General features: G+C 45.2%; 1 protein-coding gene across 1 annotated transcript in view; it reads right to left on the reverse strand.

Moving 5' to 3' along the window:
• Positions 1 to 3,363: 3,363 nt before the first annotated feature.
• The window catches only part of SLIT1 (slit guidance ligand 1), a 298,983-nt gene continuing 279,369 nt past the window's right edge, over positions 3,364 to 22,977 (reverse strand). The window contains exons 29-37 of the mRNA XM_044296791.1: positions 18,809 to 18,948; positions 18,192 to 18,285; positions 16,693 to 16,830; positions 15,020 to 15,257; positions 11,750 to 11,880; positions 10,811 to 10,965; positions 8,866 to 9,154; positions 7,393 to 7,607; positions 3,364 to 6,019 (exon numbers count right to left, since the gene is read on the reverse strand). Coding sequence (XP_044152726.1) covers positions 5,781 to 6,019; positions 7,393 to 7,607; positions 8,866 to 9,154; positions 10,811 to 10,965; positions 11,750 to 11,880; positions 15,020 to 15,257; positions 16,693 to 16,830; positions 18,192 to 18,285; positions 18,809 to 18,948 — 1,639 coding nt within the window. The 3' untranslated portion in view covers positions 3,364 to 5,780. The remainder of the gene's footprint in view (positions 6,020 to 7,392; positions 7,608 to 8,865; positions 9,155 to 10,810; positions 10,966 to 11,749; positions 11,881 to 15,019; positions 15,258 to 16,692; positions 16,831 to 18,191; positions 18,286 to 18,808; positions 18,949 to 22,977) is intronic.

Raw genomic sequence — 22,977 nt, forward strand, 5'->3', positions numbered from 1 at the left:
CATCACTGGCCTAGGAAGAGGCTGCAGCGCTCCCCAGAGGCCTCTTCAAACAGCTGATCGGTAGGGGGGACGGGAGACAGACCCCTACTCATCCTGAGGATAGGTCATCAATGGGGATGAACGAACTGCTATTTTCAAGTTCGGCGTACAAGGTTTGCATTATCTAAGAATTCCGTCATGGAATCCACTACCACGGACCATAAGCTATGGTCTGTGGTAACGGCATCTATAACAGAATTCTTAGATAACTCGAACCTTGTACGCCGAACCTGAAAACCTGAAGTTTGTTCAACTACTAGTCATCAATATCAAACCCTGTGTAATGGAAAGTTAGTGCAGATTTCTAAACTTTCTAGCAACAACCCTGCCAGTAAATGGGAATAATACTTCCCGCAGATTGTTGCTACAATTGTATCCACTCTATACAGTCCCCTATGTGCTGAATAGTCAGGACAGATGGATACATGTTACCTAATCTGACACATTGTAACAAGTTTCATTACAGGGGAAGAGATTTGTACCTCTGGTGTGTTTAGCTCACGGGGTACTTTTCATAGTTGGTACAAAACCTCAGCTTTGAGAAGTATAAGGCCTGCATGGACTTTCAGCCTTTGATGTAAACATGAAGGAAAATATTAGAAAGTTGGAGAACCTTTAATGAGTCGTTCAGCTTCATTTACAGAGGCTATCGGCATATAGGATTGTATGAGCATCTGCTATAACAGGGTGCAGGAAAAGGGCATGCTGCATACATTTATGTATTGAATAGAGATGAGCGAATTTCATATTTTAAAATTCGTTCACACTTTCTTTGGTGGTAAAAGGTGAATTGTGTTATGGATTTTGTTACCATGGACCATAACACAATTCTATGACGGAATGCATTTAGAGGCATTACGTTATTCATTCCGTCATAATAGAAGTCTATGGGCTGCAAGACGGATCCGTCCCATTTCCGTTATGCAGGAGAGGACTCAGGGTCAGGAGAGGACTCAGGATCAGGAGAGGAGTCCCCGTTTAGCAGCCCATAGGCTTCTATTATGACGGAATGAATAACGGAATGCCTCTAAAGGCGTTTTGTCATAGAATTGCGTTATGGTCCGTGGTAATGGAATCCATAAAGCAATTCACCTTTTACCACCAAAGTGTGAACGAATTTCATAAGAGCAAATTCGCTCATCTCTAGTATTGAACCCCATGATAAAACCGCATGCAGTGAGCTCATAAACTCCCCCTAGTGGTGGATGCAAATGGACAGAATTTCATCATTAAACTCAGTGGGTTTTTACTGTTTGGAAGTGATTTCGACTTATTTTACATTTTTTCTATTTGTTTACAGAGCTATTTTTAAAACTTGGGAGGTCAACGGTCTGTCATGTTACAGACACAGCGGAGCTGCACCCCAGTCACGGTCACTGTTTCTTCAAACCTGCTAGTTCCTATTAGCCACTCGCCCCTGTAAGTACTGTGCACTCCTACAAACTGCTGTAATCACAACTGCAGTTCTGATTTTGACCTTCATTAAGGATGTGCTATATGGTATAAGGAGGGTCAGTGACAGATATACCCGTTTTATCATTACATGTAGAATTATATATATGGAGTTTCCAGCAGAATGTACATAGAGTATAATATAGGTAAACTAATGTATGTACACAGTGATTCCACAAGTAGAATAGTGAGTGCAGCTCTGGAGTATAATACAGGATGCAACTCCGCATCAGTACAGGATAAGTAATGTAATGTATGTACACAGTGACTGCACCAGCAGAATAGCGAGTGCAGCTCTGGAGTATAATACAGGATGCAACTCCGCATCAGTACAGGATAAGTAATGTAATGTATGTACACAGTGACTGCACCAGCAGAATAGTGAGTGCAGCTCTGAAGTATAAGATGTAACTCAGTATCTGTACAGGATAAGAAATGTAATGTATTTACACAGTGACTACCAGCAGAATAGTGAGTGCAGCTCTGGAGTATAAGATGTAACTCAGCATCAGTACAGGATAAGTAATGTATGTACACAGTGACTGCACCAGCAGAATAGTGAGTGCAGCTCTGGAGTATAATACAGGATGTAACTCAGGATCAGTACAGGATAAGTAATGTATGTACACAGTGACTGCACCAGCAGAATAGCGAGTGCAGCTCTGGAGTATAATACAGGATGCAACTCCGCATCAGTACAGGATAAGTAATGTAATGTATGTACACAGTGACTGCACCAGCAGAATAGTGAGTGCAGCTCTGAAGTATAAGATGTAACTCAGTATCTGTACAGGATAAGAAATGTAATGTATTTACACAGTGACTACCAGCAGAATAGTGAGTGCAGCTCTGGAGTATAAGATGTAACTCAGCATCAGTACAGGATAAGTAATGTATGTACACAGTGACTGCACCAGCAGAATAGTGAGTGCAGCTCTGGAGTATAATACAGGATGTAACTCAGGATCAGTACAGGATAAGTAATGTAATGTATGTACACAGTGACTGCACCAGCAGAATAGTGAGTGCAGCTCTGGAGTATAAGATGTAACTCAGTATCTGTACAGGATAAGAAATGTAATGTATTTACACAGTGACTACCAGCAGAATAGTGAGTGCAGCTCTGGAGTATAATACAGGATGTAACTCATGATCAGTACAGGAAAGGTAATGTAATGTATGTACACAGTGACTGCACCAGCAGAATAGTGAGTGCAGCTCTGGAGTATAAGATGTAACTCAGTATCTGTACAGGATAAGAAATGTAATGTATTTACACAGTGACTACCAGCAGAATAGTGAGTGCAGCTCTGGAGTATAATACAGGATGTAACTCATGATCAGTACAGGAAAGGTAATGTAATGTATGTACACAGTGACTGCACCAGCAGAATAGTGAGTGCAGCTCTGGAGTATAAGATGTAACTCAGTATCTGTACAGGATAAGAAATGTAATGTATTTACACAGTGACTACCAGCAGAATAGTGAGTGCAGCTCTGGAGTATAATACAGGATGTAACTCATGATCAGTACAGGAAAGGTAATGTAATGTATGTACACAGTGACTGCACCAGCAGAAAAGTGAGTGCAGCTCTGGAGTATAAGATGTAACTCAGCATCAGTACAGGATAAGTAATGTATGTACACAGTGACTGCACCAGCAGAATAGTGAGTGCAGCTCTGGAGTATAAGATGTAACTCAGCATCAGTACAGGATAAGTAATGTATGTACACAGTGACTGCACCAGCAGAATAGTGAGTGCAGCTCTGGAGTACAATACAGGATAAGTAATGTAATGTACGCACACAGAAACTTCAGTTGCAGAATAGTGAATGCAGCTCTGGAGTATAATACAGGATGTAACTCAAGATCAGCATAGGATAAATAATGTAATGTATGTACAATTTACTCAACTTTTTCTACAGATTATAACCATATATAACAGGAAAAACATCCACTTTAATATAGTTCACGCTGATATACAGTCATGGGTTACAGACTATAATTTATTATGAGCTATTTGGATCGTGTGATCTGCTTGAAATACTCCGGGAAAAGCTACTGTGAAATCCACATACAAATTGTCATTTGGCAGAAAGCATGAAGTCAAGTTCATATCTTGCTGTTTTACCACGTTCTGGTCACTGTGGTATTTTACTGCTGCAGTCAGACCTTGTGTGTTAGTAAATGGCATTGTTAATACACCTGTTCATATAAATGGTGGAGAACCACTGTTTATGTCGCACTTTTCCCCATTAACTTTGATGGGGAAGTCGGGGGACAATGTGTCGGACGAATGACATGGAGAACGGATCCTGTATGCTGTTTGTAGCTTCACATAGAGAGAACCAGGTCCATGACGTTGGGTTGATAAATGCTTGTTCTTTATTGTCCTTCCCTCTCTAGACTTATGGCCGAATCCCGGGAGGGGTTACCTTGCACACTGTGTGGCCCCAGGTTCATCAGACGTCACTGTTAGCACTACACTAGTGGCTATTACACAAGCATTTGGACATCAGGCTTAGTATAGTATGAACATACTGATATATTACTTTAATGAACAGGTCTACACTTTGAGGGTCACCCATTGCATTAAATGCATGACCGCCTTTTATAAATGGGAGCAATTAGTTGAAATTGAGCAGTAGCAGATTCTGAGGTTTTATGTTTAGTTTGTTAAAGGGGTTGTCCAGAACTTAAATACTGATGACCTATGTTCAGGATAAGTCTTCAATATCAGATTTATTGTGGTCTGACTCCCAGCACTCTCACCAGTCAGCTTTTAAAGGGGCCACGGTGCCTGTTTTTTTTTTCCCTCGGCCTGTGACGTCACATCCATCGGTCACATGGCCTTTCTGCAACTCTGTCCCATTCAAGTGAATGGGCTGCAATACCAAGCACAGCCACTAAAGAATGTATGGCGCTGTGCTTCACATACAATTAAGGGCCCAGACTGCTGTAGTGCCTTGCGGATCCGTAAAACACGGATACCGGCAGTGTGTGCTCCGGAATTTGAGGACCGCACATTACTGCAACCATAATAGAAAATGCCCATTCTTGTCCGCGATTGCCGACAAGAATAGGATAAGCTCTATCTGTTCCGTGGAGCCGCACACGCATCTTTTGTGGCCCCATTGGAATTCACCCATTCCGTAAAATTGTGGAACGGATGCGGACTCATTCATACGCTTATCTGAATGAGCCCTAAAAGTCTGCAGCGCTTCAAACTGCTGATCGCAGGGGTGTTGGGAGTCAGAGCCCCACTGATTTCATTCTATTGACTGATCCTGAGGATTGGTCATCAATATTTAAGACCTGGAGAACCTCTTTAGGTGGTCCATGAAAAAAAAGGGCTTTTTTTTTTCTTTGAGAAACAGTGCCACCATTGTTGAGGAGATGTGTCCTATACTGCCATCTTCAAGTTCCTAAGGCTGAGGTGCAATTCCAGACGCAACCACTGGCCAACAGTGGCGCTGCTTCTAAAGAAAACAAAAATACTCTTTTTCTGGACCATTATTTCATATAGACCTTCCACTGAAAAAAAAAAATATATATATATTTTCTGGCTATCATCACCTCAATGTGGCTTACAAAATAAAAAATAAAAATAAAAAAACTTTTGGGGACCTACGTTACATTTTCCCTCCTGCCATGTAAGAAGAAAATCTAAATCTGTATAAAAAACACATTAATCGGTTGTATTTCACAGACAAAAGAAAGTGCTTTATGAAAATGATGCGATGATCCCCTTACTCTTTCTTGTTACCGTTACCTCTTCCTAGGAGAAGTTAAAGAATCGGAAAGTATATTTGTAGAACATTCCGCGCTATACAAAAAAAAATAAAAAATGCAATACTGTCACAATGGTTACAAAAAGAAACAAAAGTAACCAAAAAGTTATCTAAACGCCAAGAACCAGAACCAAATAGACATAAAGCTTCCTTCGCACTCCGTGTAAATCTATCCACATGGTGTATAAATACATTTTGGGTTTTTTTTTCTTAAAAAATTCTCTATCTACACATTTACCCTCTACACATATACCTTCTCTATACCTCTCCCAAAGATTACAGCACTATACAGCCAGTCAGCATGTGTGTGTGTCTCCATGGTACTGTTTATACATAGAACTGAATGCCACAGACATTAAGATGTTCACACATCCGAAAGGGAAGCAGAGTCCAGTTTTACAGAATGTATTGTCCGCTTTTTTTTTTTTTTTTTGTAATTATTATTTTTTTTCAATCCGGTGTGGTATGATCTACGACGATCCAGTCCATTGAGATCCTACATACACTGGGAACAGCCGCACTTTATTGGCTTCTCTACGTCTTCCACGAAAGATGAGCCGTCGCTGCACTCGAACGTGTACTTCCTGCGCTTCATGCGTAATCCCGTGCAGCAGCCCTGGTTATTGCAGGATCCCCGGCATTCCACCCACGATGCTGTACGCGTGGTTTGGCATATGGAGTATCCCCTCTGCACTTGGTAGTAATCGCGGACGGGCTCGCCTCTGCATTCTGACTCTGTGTGAACGGGATGACACAATGAAATTGTGAGTGTTCGTTAAAGGGAACCTGTCATGTTGATATTTGATTATAATCTAACTAATTATATACAATCATTAACTACTAAAAAGTGCCTTAGATGTATTCACTTACTGGTGTGACAGATGGTTACCTCATAATATAAACACAAAGATGCCACATGCTAATGAGCTGATTTGAGTCCAGCTTGATGTCAGTGAGTCCAGCGTTTTTTTAATTCAGAGCTTTAGCCACTCCCCTGCCCACCTGCTGCTGATTCATATGGAAAATAACTGTCAATCAGCAGCAGGTGGGCGGGAAGAGTCAGTAGCTCATGAATATTCAGGACTCATCATTATGAGCTGGAGCTTTTCAATACAAGATGTTGGCAGATTGACTGGGTCAATTAAAGAAAGTGACCCAGCATTTTGCTAAGAGAATCAGTCACTTATTTATGTTGCCCTTAGTTAGGACACCATAAAACTGGTGACAGGTTCCCTTTAGGCTGCGTTCACACGGGCGAGATTTCCGCGCGGGTGCAATGCAGTAGGTGAACGCATTGCACCCGCACTGAATCCTGACCCATTCATTTCAATGGGGCTGTGTACATGAGCGTTTTTTTTCACGCATCACTTCTGCAATGCTTTAAAATCGCAGCATGTTCTATATTCTGCGTTTTTCACGCAGCCCTGGCCCCATAGAAGTGAATGGGGCTGCGTTAATAACGCATTGCATCTGCAAGCAAGTGCGGGTGCGATGCGTTTTTCACTGATGGTTGCTAGGAGATGTTGTTTGTAAACCTTCAGTTTTTTATCACGCGCGTGAAAAACGCATCAAAACGCATTGCACCCGAGCGGAAAAAACTGAACAACTAAACGCAATTGCAGACAAAACTGACTGAACTTGCTTGCAAAATGGTGCGAGTTTAACTGAACGCACCCTGAACGCATCCGGACCTAATCTGTCACGCTCGTGTGAACTCGGCCTTACCCTGCTTTCACACCTGAGCGTTTCTCAAACGCGCGTTTTACGCGCGTTTTTGTCGCGCGTTTTTATGCGCGTTTTTTGTAATAGTAAACGCGCATTTGACGCGCGTTTGTGTCATTGACTGCAGTGTCCTATGGCCACAAACGCGCGTCAAAACGCCCCAAAGAAGCTCAAGAACTTGATTATGCGTCAGGCGTTTTACAGCGCGATCGTACGCGCTGTAAAACGCCCAGGTGAGAACCATTCCCATAGGGAAGCATTGGTTTTCATGTGTTGAGCGTTTTACAGCGCGTTTGAACGCGCTGTAAAACGCTCAGGTGTGAACTTAGGGTTAAGGTGTGGGTCCCTCATTGCAGTGGAAATTACGTGGCGTTAGGAGAACCTACCTTGATCACAGACGTCACCCACGTAGCCGTTGTCGCACTCGCAGTACGCTTCCCCCATGTCCGAGATCTGGCAGCGCCCGTGCTGGCACTGCAGGTTCATGCATGGATTATACAGCTCTCCTCCTTGCTGATTGCAGAGGGCACCCTTATACCCGTCCTGGCACAGGCAACTGTAGGTCACAGAATCCAGGGGCATGCAGGTCCCATGAACACACCTGAGGAGAAACATACTGTCTAAGCGGCTTGTAATAAGCGGTATTTACCCCCTGTATTGCTAAGCCATCAGAATAAATATTTGAAAAATATATATTGTATGCTACATTCTGTCCTGTCCTATTTGCCATGTGTAACTGTAATTTACCTGCCCAGATTTCCATCGCCTGGAGACGCCTTTCCACAACGTAGACTATGACTTCTAGTAGAACAGTGATCTCCAACCTGTGGCCCTCCAGCTCTTGCGATGCCACGCATTCCTTCATCCGGCACTCCAGTTGTGGTGAAACTACAACTCCCAGCATGTTCCATTCACTTCTATGAGATTTCTGAGAACAGCCAAGCAAGTGTGCATGCTGGGAGTCGTAGTTTCACCACAGCTGGAGCGCCGAAGGTTTCTGAACCCTGCCGGGCATGATGGGACATGTCGGTTTGCAACAGCTGGAACATTGCAGTACAAAATCATCCCAATGTAAAGGTGACGTTGGGTAACATTAGTGCACAGCGTATGACGGCATATAAAGTGGACAGGGTTTGTATAGCTATAGTGCGGCCCCACAGACTCATGTCCTAGGGGGTCCAAGAGTGAAGGTGGGTGGGACACTTCATTTTGGAAGTGCACCATGCCAGGTGTTGCCCAGCCATTTTTAATAGTCTGGGTCACATGCATTAACGGGCATGCAACAAACTAGGGAACATGGTGCACAGCAGCACTCTTCATCCACACGCCGTTTCGTCATATACCAGTCTTCATATCTCACTTTTGCAAATATCCTGTGTAAAAAGTTGTACTGTTGGGAGTCTGCATGCATACATCCATATGTCATTATTGGGCACACGGAGCACATTTACTAAAATCGCTGCTCTATTCCCTGATATGAAACAGGTGGTAGAGACTTTGATGCCTCGAAACGTCTAGAACAGGAGTCAGCAACCTCCGGCACTCCAGCTGTTGCGAAACTACAACTCTCATCATGCTCCATTCAGTTCTGGGGGATTTCAAAGAACAGTCTAGCAAGTTTGCACGCTGGAAGTTGTTAGTTTCCCCACATCTGGAGCGCCGGAGGAATCCCATCGGAAAATTGCTTCCTCCTGCTAGGTATCCACACATGGATCATATCAGCCCAATTCCTCTTATGGTCCTGAAATCTGTGACCCAGCAATGTCTCTCTCCGTAGGTCAGATCTCTGTTCACATTTTTGTGGTTGAGAGGAAGTGACGGCTAGGTTAGCTGCCGTTCGGCGTGGGCTTCGTACTTACTTATGGCCGATGCAGGGGTTGCTGATCTGCTGGTCGCAGTGCGGGCCCGTCCACCCCGTCTCGCAGTGGCAGACCGGTCCATTGACAGTGTTGGGCTGACATATGCCATGGAGACAGAAGAGCTTTTTGCACGGTTCACACCCTGGCACGACTCCGGGCTTCATCTGCGTCTTGGTGAAGTCTTGAAGCTCGTTGTTAATATACAGGTTTCGGATGCAGCCGTGGAAACTGGTCCCATTAAGAATCTGCCATAGTCTGAAAGCAGCGGAGTTGACGTCCACTGGCATGCCTGGGACAGAATTGATTTAGACGTTCAGTTAGTTCCTCGATTAATGATTACTGTGGGGGCGGGGCCGTGGGCGTTTTTGGTATGAATTTCGTTTGCCTATTTATAAATATTAAATGGGTTTTCTGAGATTTTAAAATTGGTGACCTATGCTCAGGATAGATCATCAGTATCTGATCGGTGGGGGTCCGACACCCAGGACCCCGCCAATCAGCTGTCTGAGCGGTCGTGAGAGTCACGGCCTCCTTGACCAATCACAGTGCCGTACATTGTATAGTGGCTGTGCTTGGTATTGCAGCTCAGTCCTATGCATTTGAATGGGACTGAGCTGTGCCTAGGCCACTGATCGATGAACATGACGTCACTGGCCTAAGAAGGGCCGCTGTCAAGGAACTGGTCAGCGGGGGTGCCAGGAGTTGGACCCCCGCCTATCTAATACTGATGACCAATATCAAAATCTTGGACAACCCCTTTAAGTTTACAAGACAAGATGGTTACTGGGAATGGGAGCAGCGCTGTAGTTACTAGCCTCGTCCATTACACAATGGGTGGAGCTGTGGAGCTCTGGTGCCAGACCAGCTGATCAGGGTATTGATCCCCGATGATCAGATATTGACGGTTTATCCTGAGGATAGGCCATCAATATAAAAATCCAGGAAAACTCCCCCACTGTATCTGTTTTTTCTGGTTCTGTTCCTTTAAAGAGGACCCGTCCCCTCACCTAACATGTCTGTACTAGTATCTGCTTGCAAAGGTCCAGATGGGTGCTACCAGTTGGGGGGGATGTCCCTGCACAGTCTGACACTGACAGCACTGATTCTGATTGGATAATGTCAGATTGTGCAGGGAAAACCCCTCCAACTGGTAACACCCAGTTGGACCTTTACTGCAGAGCTGGCAATTTGGTCATAAACTTCTAGTAGGAATACTAGAGGAATGGCACAACATACAGCCATAAGGACAGAAGCTCTAGAATTGGTAAATGCAGGTAGTTATTAAAACAGACATGTCAGTAGAGGTGACAACTCCTTTTTAAAGGTTTTTCTGACTTTTTTTTATACTGATGACCTATTCTCTGGATACGTCATCAGTATCCGATCGGTGAGAGTCCGACACCTGGGACCACCACCTATCAGCTGTTTGAGAAGGACGCTTACTTCTGAGAGTGCTGAGGCCTTCTTGCAACTGTCCCTAGGCCATATGACGTCACGTTCATCGGTCACGTGGCCTAGGCGCAGCTCAGCCCCATTCAAGTGAATGGGGCTGAGCTGCAATACCAAGCACAGCCACTATACAATGGACGGCGCTGTGCTTGGTAAGTTGTAAGGAGTATCCTCAAACAGTTGATCAGTGGGGGTCCTGGGCGTCTAACCCCCACCGATCAGATACTGACAACCGATCCTGAGCCCCAGAGCTTATGTCTGGAAAAAGCATGAAGTATCTATAGGGTAAGTACACGTCTTTGAAGGGTACCTCCAGCTATGACTGTGGTCGTGTTGTGAAGGCGGGCCTAGGGAACCTTATGACATTGGAAGCCTTTACCTTTCTAGGTAGGCGCCTCCTGGCATGAGATGAGGTTGCGAGCATAAGTGGAGCTCCCCTTTAATTATATAGAGTGGCACCAGCATGACTCTGCATACCATAGATACACCTACTTACCTCCCACATACAGCGGAGCTTCGCTGTTAAGAGTGTAATGTTTCCCAAAGTTGTCCATGGTCATCGGGGCGCCGCCGTCTATCGACAGATTAACCATCTGGTCAAAGGTAACTAACTCCACTGTGTGGAACTGGCCGTCATTGATAGTCTCTGCGCTGGAGAAGAGGAATTGTCAGGAATACTCCCTCATTATCCTCCTATTCACACAGTACTGGCTCCCCGGGGAACGTTAAGAATGGCCTGCTAATTCTACATTAGAGAGTGACAGTGCCGCCATATGGGGCACCATGCCATCTGCCGACGGCCCAGCTCCAGTAATCCTCCGTGAAACAATGGTATCAGTATCAGGATCACTAACCGATCCCCGGCAGGCCCCCTATAATAAAGCCGTCTGCCCCTCCCCGCGCCTGATTTACTGCGCTGCAGGAGGAGACGCACATGTGGCGGACATTTCTGCTAATTGTTTGTCCGTTTGTAGAGGAAATTGCCTTCAATGGTGGATGATTTACATGTCGTCGTCAACCATCCATGCAGATTGTCACTTAATATCTGCAGACCTGTCGGGAGGGGGGGGGGGCTCTTCTTTACGTATAGGGAATAAAGAGGAACAAAGACCCGGCCTGAATCTATTGTGATTAGGTTTATATCCCAAACAATACAGAAAATGTCCCCCAAAAATGTCAAAAAATAGAATTTTTGTTAGGCTGACACTCTGCTTTCCCCAAAATCTTGGTGATCCTGTATAAGAAAGCGAGCTGGCTTTAAAAAGGGTTGTATGAGATTAGAAAAACATGGGGTCGCTTCTCTAGAAACAGCACCCCTCTTGTCCACAGGCTGTGTGTGGTATTGCAGCTCAGTCTCATTCAAACTGAAGGGGGCTAAGCCGCTATACCAGATGTGACCAAAACGGTGGTAAGGAATAAAAGTTCTAGCTCTTACCTATAGATGGCGGAGCTGGGGAAGCTTCCGGGGTCATAGCTGACTCTCACGTGGCCCTGATATAACTCTACAGCCATGTGATCGCGATCGCCGTTGTACAGGAGGATGCCGTTGTCTTCGGCCGTTGAGACCTGCACATAAGAAGGGGACAGTGAATAACTCCAGTTCCTAAAATCTGAGACCTCCAGAAACAGCGCCACTCTTGTCCATGGGCTGCGTCTGGTATTGCAGAAATCAGGTGAATGGGGCTCAGCCTCAGTAAAGAACACAATATCACATGGAAGCCTATGGGAATTATGGAAAGAGATCCGATTGCCGTCCGTGCGGATATTCATTAAATATATAAGAAATGAATAACCCACTTAAGGGTCTCCTTGTCCTTTAAGAATTTTCATCTCTTCTTTCCGACAGTCAGGTGTTTGTCACAGTGACACCTTAAAGAGGAGCTGTCACCTTTACTGGCGGGTCTGCTTCAGTAACTACTTGCATTCCCTATGCAATTTATTTTCAAAGAACTCTATGTTGTGCATTCCCTCTATTATTCCTGCTAGAAGTTTATGAACCAAGGTATAACTGGGTGTTCCCCGTTTGGGCTGTGCGTCCTTGCACAGTCTGACATTGTCCACTGACTGCTATCAGAATATGCAGGGACACGCCCCAGCTAGTAACACCCAGCTGTACTTTTATTCATTATCTTCTAGTAAGAATAATAGAGGAATGACCCAAGAGTCTTGGGTCTTGCTGCAGAATTGTTATTACATGGGGAATGCAAGCAGTTACTAAAACAGACATGTCAGGAGAAGTGAGAGGTCATCTTTAAGAAATATTAGCACGCACACCAAACAAGTGTCACACCTGCCTATCTTGGCTCCATGTGTTCACTTGGAAAGGCGTCTTCAATACAAAATGGGGGTCATTTACTAAGACCGGTTTTTTTTTTTTTTGCCAGTCTTAGATTTCCCCCATGCTGCCGTAAGATTTGGATAATCTATGACGAGGCGAATCTATAGAAGTCTGTGTGCTTGGCGCAAAAACTACTCCAGGAAATAGTAATTTTCTGGGGCCAAAATCCCAGTGCCCAACACGGCAAAAAAAAAAATGGCTGTGCGACTAAATACTGTCGCACAGCAGATCAAATAAGGGACTTAGCGACTACACGACTAAAATAGTTGCCAGTTCCTTAAGAAATGACCCTCAATATATTCCTAATCTGTCACACCTGGACTTCTAGTGTGCAGTGAGATTCTTTTAATTCGCCATCATTTCGTTTTAAAAAGTCTGATAATCCAGGATTATGGCATGACGTGGTACTTCACCAGAAGCAAGGAAAACCAATCAGGAAGTCCTCTGACTGTCCGGAAATCCAGAATACAGTTGCAAGAAAAAGTATGTGAACCCTTTGGAATGATATGGATTTCTGCACAAATTGGTCATAAAATGTGATCTGATCTTCATCTAAGTCACAACAATAGACAATCACAGTCTGCTTAAACTAATAACACACAAAGAATTACATGTTACCATGTTTTTATTGAACACACCATGTAAACATTCACAGTGCAGGTGGAAAAAGTATGTGAACCCTTGGATTTAATAACTGGTTGAACCTCCTTTGGCAGCAATAACTTCAACCAAACGTTTCCTGTAGTTGCAGATCAGACGTGCACAACGGTCAGGAGTAATTCTTGACCATTCCTCTTTACAGAACAGTTTCAGTTCAGTAATATTCTTGGGATGTCTGGTGTGAATCGCTTTCTTGAGGTCCTGCCGCAGCATCTCAATCGGGTTGAGGTCAGGACTCTGAATGGGCCACTCCAGAAGGCGTATTTTCTTCTGTTGTTGATTTACTTCTATGCTTTGGGTTGTTGTCCTGTTGCAACACCCATCTTCTGTCGAGCTTCAGCTGGTGGACAGATGGCCTTAAGTTCTCCTGCAAAATGTCTTGATAAACTTGGGAATTCATTTTTCCTTCGATGATAGCAATCCGTCCAGGCCCTGACGCAGCAAAGCAGCCCCAAACCATGATGCCCCCACCACCATACTTCACAGTTGGGATGAGGTTTTGATGTTGGTGTACTGTGCCTCTTTTTCTCCACACATAATGTTGTGTGTTTCTTCCAAACAATTCAACTTTGGTTTCATCTGTGCACAGAATATTTTGCCAGTACTGCTGTGGAACATCCAGGTGCTCTTGTGCAAACTGTAAATTGTGCAGCAATGTTTTTTTGGGACAGCAGTGGCTTCCTCTGTGGTATCCTCCCATGAAATCCATTCTTGTTTAGTGTTTTACGTATCGTAGATTCGCCTAACAGGGATGTTAGCATATGCCAGAGACTTTTGTAAGTCTTTAGCTGACACTCTAGGATTCTTCTTCACCTCATTGAGCAGTCTGCGCTGTGCTCTTGCAGTCATCTTTACAGGACGGCCACTCCTAGGGAGAGTAGCAGCAGTGCTGAACTTTCTCCATTTATAGACATTTGTCTTACCGTGGACTGATGAACAGCAAGGCTTTTGGAGATACTTTTATAACCCTTTCCAGCTTTATGCAAGTCAACAATTCTTAATCGCAGGTCTTCTGAGAGCTCTTTTGTGCGAGGCATCATTCACATCAGGCAATGCTTCTTGTGAAAAGCAAACCCAGAACTGGTGTGTGTTTTTTATAGGGCAGGGCAGCTGTAACCAACACCTCCAATCTCATCTCATTGATTGGACTCCAGTTGGCTGACACCTCACTCCAATTAGCTCTTGGAGATGTCATTAGTCTAGGGGTTCACATACTTTTTCCACCTGCACTGTGAATGTTTACATGGTGTGTTCAATAAAAACATGGTAACATGTAATTCTTTGTGTGTTATTAGTTAAGCAGACTGTGATTGTCTATTGTTGTGACTTAGATGAAGATCAGATCACATTTTATGACCAATTTGTGCAGAAATCCATATCATTCCGAAGTGTTCACATACTTTTTGTTGCAACTGTATCTAATAATCTGGAGTTCCCAACCAGGCTGGCGGGCTGTTAGTGTATCTCTAGTTATTAGAGGCTTGTTACCGCCATTATTGATGTAACACTGTATCACTCTGTTTCCTTACTTTCCACGTTCTACATTTTGCCGCGTTCAAGGACAGAATTTTATCTGTTTTTGGAGAGACGTGTTTGCAAACTGTCATGTTACCAGCTCAGCATTGTCAAGCAGATGGGCGCAGGTTTTTAATTAGCTGACGTTTCGCGCTGCGTTTGATACACAATTAATGGCTTATTTACACCTACCTGAAGAGTGATGTTTGCCCGGGGCCAGTTCTGTAGGTCTGTGAATTGCAGGTAGGTGTCTCGATCCACGAAATTCACACTCAAGAGTTTCTCGCACCTGTTCCCTCCAAAGCCAGGAAGACACTGGCACACGGCGCTGCTGCCCACGTCTATGCAGTTGGCTCCGTTCTGACAGTCGGCCAGCTTACACGGGTTTGTCAGGGTGGACGCTTGTGACGGCATCTCACAGAGCTGCCCGCTGAGAAAGACGGGGGAAGGTAAAGTTATTGCAATATGATATATTACCAGAGTAATCTATGCGCCACACAGCACGGGTCTTATATGCTAAAGCGCAGACCTGTTCACCTAAAGATGTAGCAGAGCCGAACTTGTTCCTTCTTGCTGTGTTTTTAGAGCCTCCTGTTACTCCCTGACCTCAGATAATGTTATAGGATAAATGGCAGAACGTGACATCACTGGAAGGAACCCCCCCCCCTACCCACAATGCACTAGGACAGCACAATTTGTTGGTCTTCTTTATATTACAGCTTATAATCGCTAACGTCCTCTGTTGCCTGCTAATACCGACATATTCCGCCAATGACACCAACAATGAGATTTTAACTTTCCACTTCCTAAGCTTTATTAAGAGGATTTCAGTCGATGGGATTTTGGCCAAGAATAGTCATGTAATACAGGGCTGGGTAAATACCCCCATACGTGTCTATACAGCTTCCGCACTGCGTATCTGTGCATGTCACAGGTCAGCTGCTCAGTGCACATGACCACCGCTATCTCTCCATGGGACCTCTGTAAAGAGGATTTCTTTCTGGAAGTTGTATACAAAAATAAATTAAAAAAAAAGAATATAATCTCCTGCAAATTTAAAGGAGTGTCCCAAAATATAAACATAAGGCCTAATTCCCAGGAATTATAGGGCACAGGTTCTGGCCATTCGGGTTGTCGCCTCCTAGGCTGGACAACCCCCTTTTAACATCCAGAAGATCTGACTGGTGGGGATCCGACTGCTGGGACACCCACCAATCACAAGAACGGGAGTCCTAAGCTCCTAAATGAATGGAGCAGCGGTCGAGCACGAGCACTGCCGCTCTATGCCTTCTGAGCGGGACTGCTCCATACAGTACAGCGCTCGGCAGTGCACATGCTTGACCACTGACTCAGTCATTTAGGAAATTTGGACTCCAGTTCTTGTGATTGGTGGGAGTCCCAGCGCTCATATACCTACAGATCAGATACTACCCCTCAATCCTCTGGATGTTAAAGGGGTTGTCCATCCTACGAGCTGACAACTCCTGTCCCTAATAAAATAAAATAAAAAATAAAAATTCAATGTCCGCAGTGCTGCCACTCAACATGCCACTGTCCCATTCCCGGAGGCCTCCAATCTCCGCTGGCCTTAGGTGGCTTGGTTCTGTGACGCTCTTGTCACTAGCATTCTAGCACATATGACCACTCATGCCAGTGACTGGTCGCAGGTGTCTTTTTGTTTGATTGGGTAAATGTTATCGGCTCCTAGGCCGGACAACCCCTTTAAGTGCGCAGTGTGCCACAGCCATTCCTTTTGGACTTGCTGCATCTGTACTACCGCAATCATGATAAGTGATAGTTATATAGCAGAATGTCACAACTAACAACGTGGCGGTGTACAGTGTGGAGGATGGCTATCCTCTTACCTGAAGCCCTCTGTGCACTGGCAGGAGTACCCGTTCACCTCATCCACGCACCGGGCATTGTTCTGGCAGCGGTGGTCCTTGCAGTCATCATAATTGAAGCTACAGTTCTCTCCGACATAACCCGGTGCACATTCACATCTAGGAGAGGAGATAGGTAGGTCATCTTCCCGTGGGCGGGCAGGTAGGTTATTAGTGCTCTACTCCATTATTGCAGCAAAGAAGGTGTCGCCAAGTGAAGCTATAGTGAAGTCCACGTCCGGGTGGCTACTTACCCGATGCACTCCAACCTATCTTTTTGCTGCCACTGTGTTTGGGTTTTGTTGGTCAGTATGTATTATATACCTGCTGTACGTCACTTCTGCATATGGCCTGTTATGTGTGAGATGCTCTTCTATGTGACGCTGGATTAAAGGGGCTGTGAGTTCAGGACCCCCCATGAGCCAAAAGAGAGAGCCGCTAATAAGCAGCCACATGTAATACTACGTTTTGTCTGTAAGGGGCGCTGCAGGGAAAATAAGAAATTCATGAGATCTTCCATTGGCAAATATAGCTGTTTGCTTGGGGGTCTTGGGAAACATACCCGTGACTCTGGTATTAAAGGGGTTGTCTGCGGTAATATTAGTTTTATAGGACCCTTTTGTAGGATTTTGTTATCTCTGACAATATATATTGTCAGATTATATATATATATATATATATATATATATGTTGGGGGTGGCACACCTTTTAGACTGGACACGCCCATCTACCTGGGACTTCTGAGCAGAGTACGTTTGTAGCTGGTTCCTACACTGCCCGGAATATTGGAGGCTTAGGTAAGTCCAAAGTGAGGCAGTATATTTAGTGCTAGGGACTCATCTGCGGAAGCCACCTTGACGCCTGGTAGATGGGCCCGACACGTATGTGCGCTAAGAGCTTCCATTATTCATGTATATTCATTTATAGTCGGTATTGTACCACTTTTATCTAGAATGACCCCCATTTCTTAGCTCTATTGTTTGTATATATAACGGTGTGCAGTCAGATTATATATGTTATATATTCATGTTATATGTGATCTATACTTGTTATATGCTATGTTATATATTAATTTTATATAATATTTTATGTGCTATATGATATACCGTATATTCATTTAATATGCTACAGATTATATATTCATGGTACGTTACATATTCATGTTATGCTACAGATTATAGACTATATATTTTTATATGCTATACGATATACCGTATATTCATGTTCTATGCTATATGTCATATATTCATGGTATAGAAGGTAAAGGAGGCGGCACTCATGCAGTTCAATAAAAATTATCCTTTATTTCATACGGGATGCAAATACGGTATCAGCAGAGATAGTGGGGGCGGATAGCAAATAGTCCACACATAGCGGCGGCGGCCGTTTCGCGCAGAAACGCGTTTCCTCAGGCCACTGACCCCATATATTCATGGTATATTCTGTATGTTATATATTTGTGCCACAGACTGATCACTTACTTGGGCCCCTCAGCAGTTGTGATGCATTTGGAATCGGGATGACAAGGGTTAAGCTCCGCAGAGCAGAAGTCCATTAACTGTTCGCAGTATTCTCCTACAGAACAAGAGGGAAGCTGGGTCAGGGGAGAAGAAAGTTGATAACAAGATCATGTATGTATGCCAACAGCCCCCAAATCACCAGGAAGGTGGGTTGGTTTTCAGTTTGGTGCATATTTACGTAAGCTCCGTCCACTTTGCAACCAAATTCCCGGGAGGGAGGTGCGACCGAGGCAGACAGTGGGGCCTATTCTATGCCCGGGCATAAGGGCTTTCTAAAACTGGCACCATGAGGTCAGCACTGTATACAGTATATTATGTCATCCCACAGAGGATCCACAGCCTCACTGATGACAGAGAGCAATAGCTTGTATTCACCTGCCCAGCGCCGTATAGTGCCGTACACCAGACGCAGCCGGTGCACTGCGGTCAGTACGGGGGAGGTTGCTGCGGCCTGCCGCTATCGGGCACAGCAGGTTATTCTTTATTTGCTTTGCTGTAATCATTTCTGCTTTTGGCTATGGGCCTGAAGAGCTGCATAATATGTGCCACAAATAAGCTGCCACAGAACAGACACTCACCTGTGTACAGCGGCTGGCACTGGCACGTGTACGTGTTGGTGCCATCTACGCAGGTGCCGCCGTTCTCGCAATCGCTGTACTTGCATTCATCCCTGTTCACCGCACACGTTGGGCCTTCAAAACCTTCAGCGCAGGTGCATCTGATGGTGACAAAGAACGTCCGTGAGTCACAGTGCACACAAGCAGAAGCTATTTGTCATGTCTTACATGCCCCATAGTTTACTGACAGGCGGCACTTCCAGTCATCTGTCACCTACCCCGACATGAAAATCTCCCTGTCATCTCCTATGGGTTTAGCCATCATGTACATTACCTGCTGCCTTGGAATAAGAGTGACAATACATCGTGTAACCACACGGAGTAGAAACCGCGTCCTGACATGTACGACCATGTGATGGAAGCCATCAGAATTTCCCGGGTCTATTTCACTACTCGTACAGCCAGCATGCCGAGTAGAACGCTCGCCTTACAGATTAGATTGAAGAGGAACCCTCACCTCTCCTGACATGTTTTAGTAACTCCCCAAGTAATAACAATTCTGGAACATCTATTCTTATGGCTCTATGTTGTTCCACTCCTTTATTATTCCTGCTAGAAGTTATGAATGAATTGCCAGCAGTTTGGAATGAAGGTCCAGCTGGGTGTTACCAATTGGGGGGGGGGGTGTCCCTGTACAGTCTGACACTATCCAATCAGTGCTGGGACACCCCCCAACTGCTAACATGCAGATAGACCTTCACTGCAAACTACTGGAAACTCATAACTTCTAGCAGGAATAATAAAGGAATGGCACAACATAGAGTCATAAGAATAGATGCTCCAGAATTGGTTTACATGGGGGGTTACTAAAACAGATATGACAGGAGAACTGACCGGTCCTCTTTAACATCAGTCGAACCCGTCGATTTCAGAGAGATCGGCTGACCATCTAATGTGTATAGGGCTTTCCCGTTAGTCCCTCGATGCCAAATGTCGAAGAAAAGAAGGGAGGGGCTGTTGGATTTCAACATGGCATCTTCAAAAGGAGAGGGCATCTGTATGTTAGTTCCACATAGGGATAGAACGTGGCCTATACTTGGCTGCAAAATACAGACCACAGACCTACTGAAAAAAAAACGTATGCAACACGGACGTCGTCCAAAGTTCTGCAGACCGGAAAATACATGTGTGTGTGCATGAGGCCTAAAGTCTATAGTGAAATCTAAAGCATACGACAAACAACGTGCCTTGGTTTGTGGCGGTTCTATAAGAATGGTGTTTTATTTCCATTGTCTTCTCTACAGGACATGACACAGTGGAACTCATGTGAAAGTAGTATCATTTAGTCTGCATATTATATGGGCACTATATGGTGGTATTTTGTGGGTTGTATGTGGCAGTATTATTTGATAAATGTATGGGTATCATTTTTAGACATAGTATGGCAGTCTTATTTGGCACTATATGGTGGTATTGTGTGGGCTGTATGTGGCAGTATTATGGGATCACTGTCCTTTTTGCACATAATATGGCAGTCTATGTTGAGCAATGACGGTATATATGGCAGTATATTTGGATACTGTATGAAGGTATTACGGTACTTAGGCATTGTTTTGTGCCATTACTTTATGGATGCAGGTAAGTATAGAAAGAAACTAGATACACTGTTGGATACAAAATGTAGCATTTTTAAAATGTGTGTAAAATATCTGTTATTACAGCATCCTGCGCAGCTGCCTGTCATACATCTCAGATGCAAATATCAGTTTATGTATCGGGAGGACGACGCCACTGCAGGTGACATTTAGCAGAGGCTCGTCTTCATCTTGATAAGGATCTCTCATCGGGGCCGAAATGTCAATTGCCTTGTAATCGGTCCCCCTGGTATTTCACTTATTTGCACTTAATAGGCAGAGTGCATTGCCTTGTTACTTCATGTGTATTTTCCCTGAGAACACGGCCACGTGCATTCCCTAAGCAAATGTCTGATAAGGGTTTGGCACAGATGTAGTAGAGCTGAGCTTGTCAAATGCAGGAGGGAAGATTTTGTCATTCGGCATGAGTCACGGTGATATCCGGATGGGTCAGTTGTGGTTTATCTGCGGTAGTCACATTGATGTATAGATCTGAAAGTGCCACTTAACTCTTTGAGGATGCATTGTGAGGATATTTTGATGGGAACAGAACTTAAAGGGGTACTCTGGTTGTAACAAGTTATCCCCTGTCCACAGGCTAGGGAATAACCTATGAGATCGGTAGGGGGTCTGACCACTGGGAGTCCCAGGGGCGGACTGGGAAATTAAAGTGGCCCTGGAAAAAAATACTAAAAGTAGGGGCTACTTTTAGTATTTTTTTCCAGGGCCACTTTAATTTCCAGTCCGCCCCTGGGACTCCCAGTGGTCAGACCCCCTACCGATCTCATAGTTTATTCCCTAGCCTGTGGACAGGGGATAACTTGTTACAACCAGAGTACCCCTTTGTAGTTGGGTCCAAATTGATGGAAGGCAGGGCCAGCAATACCATATAGTGACACATTGTACCACCTCAACAGAGACAAATACCGCAGTCCATCACAAAATACATCCCGAAAACTTCCACTGGCGGCTGTGAGGAGGGCCCAGGCGGCCCCCTGGGCATCGGCCCACCGGGAAAATTCCCTTTAAGGTCTATGGCCAATCCACCCCCAACTGGGACTACCAGTCTCGAAAATGTTGACCCCTTACTCTGCAGGAACCCCCCACATAAAGGTGCACTGCCGCTCCATACATCTCTATGGGAATGCTGGACATAGCCAAGCACAAGCACTCGACTATGTCCATGGCATCCGGCAAAAATGTAGAGCGGTTATAAAGAATCCCCCTCTTTCTGGAGGACCCGTCCTGTCCTGTATTACACGGGCAGCCCATTAAAATGAATGGACACTGTGTAATGCTTATTTTCTCCTGTGATGGCGCTGCAGGGAAACTGAACACCTATTGCCAGGTTTCCCTACAGATCACAGCCGATCGCTGGAGGTTCCAGGGGGTGGGGCTTCTCGTGATCTACTTACTGTCAAGGGATCCTCCTAACAAGTAGGGAAGTAGAGGACCCCTTTAAGGGCCCTTTCACACCTGCGTTATAGTCTTCCGGCATAGAGTTCCGTCGTCGGGGCTCTATGCCGGAAGAATACTGATCAGGATTATCCTAATGCATTCTGAATGGACAGTCCGTCCTTCAGGATGCATCAGGATGTCTTCCGTTCCGGAACGGAACGTTTTTTGGCCGCAGCAAATAGCGCAGCATGCTGCGCTTTTTGCTCCGGCCAAAAATCCGGAACACTTGCCGCAAGGCCGGATCCGGAATGAATGCCCATTGAAAGGCATTGATCCGGATCCGGCCTTAAGCTAAACGTCGTTTCGGCGCATTGCCGGATGCGACGTTTAGCTTTTTCTCAATGGTTACCATGGCTGCCGGGACGCTAAAGTCCTGACAGCCATGGTAAACTGTAGTGGGGAGCGGGGAGCAGCATACTTACCATCCGTGCGGCTCCCGGGGCGCTCCAGAGTGACGTCAGGGCGCCCCAGGCGCATGGATGACGTGATCGCATGGATCACATGATCCATGCGCATGGGGCGCTCTGACGTCATTCTGGAGCGCCCCGGGAGCCGCACGGACTGTAAGTATACCGCTCCCCCGCTCCCCACTACTACTATGGCAACCAGGACTTTAATAGCGTCCTGGGTGCCATAGTAACACTGAAAGCATTTTGAAGACGGATCCGTCTTCAAATGCTTTCAGTACACTTGCGTTTTTCCGGATCCGGCGTGTAATTCCGGCAAGTGGAGTACACGCCGGATCCGGACAACGCAAGTGTGAAAGAGGCCTAACCTATCATGGATTTGGACCCAGTGCAAACCACTGATCCACCCTGCTGCAGCGCCTCTTACATTTACAATAAAAGAAGAGCACATGATGGCAGACAATGACACGGTCTAAAAGAATTGAACGAGTTATACCCCCCCCCCTTTCCCGACCTAGGAGGTCACTCTTCTTCACCTCTTGCTCAGTCCTCGGGTGACGCCGTGGGGCGGCAGCGGGACGCCCACTGTCACACATAAAATGTAATGCTGTAAAATAGCATCTGCGCCATTGTTTCACTCCGCAGCATTCCGTTGGTCTTTTTCCCGTGCTAATAATGGAGGCATTCACAC

This window comes from Bufo gargarizans, chromosome 6 (genome assembly GCF_014858855.1).
Source record: "Bufo gargarizans isolate SCDJY-AF-19 chromosome 6, ASM1485885v1, whole genome shotgun sequence".
In the NCBI taxonomy this organism is placed as follows: Eukaryota; Metazoa; Chordata; class Amphibia; order Anura; family Bufonidae; genus Bufo; species Bufo gargarizans.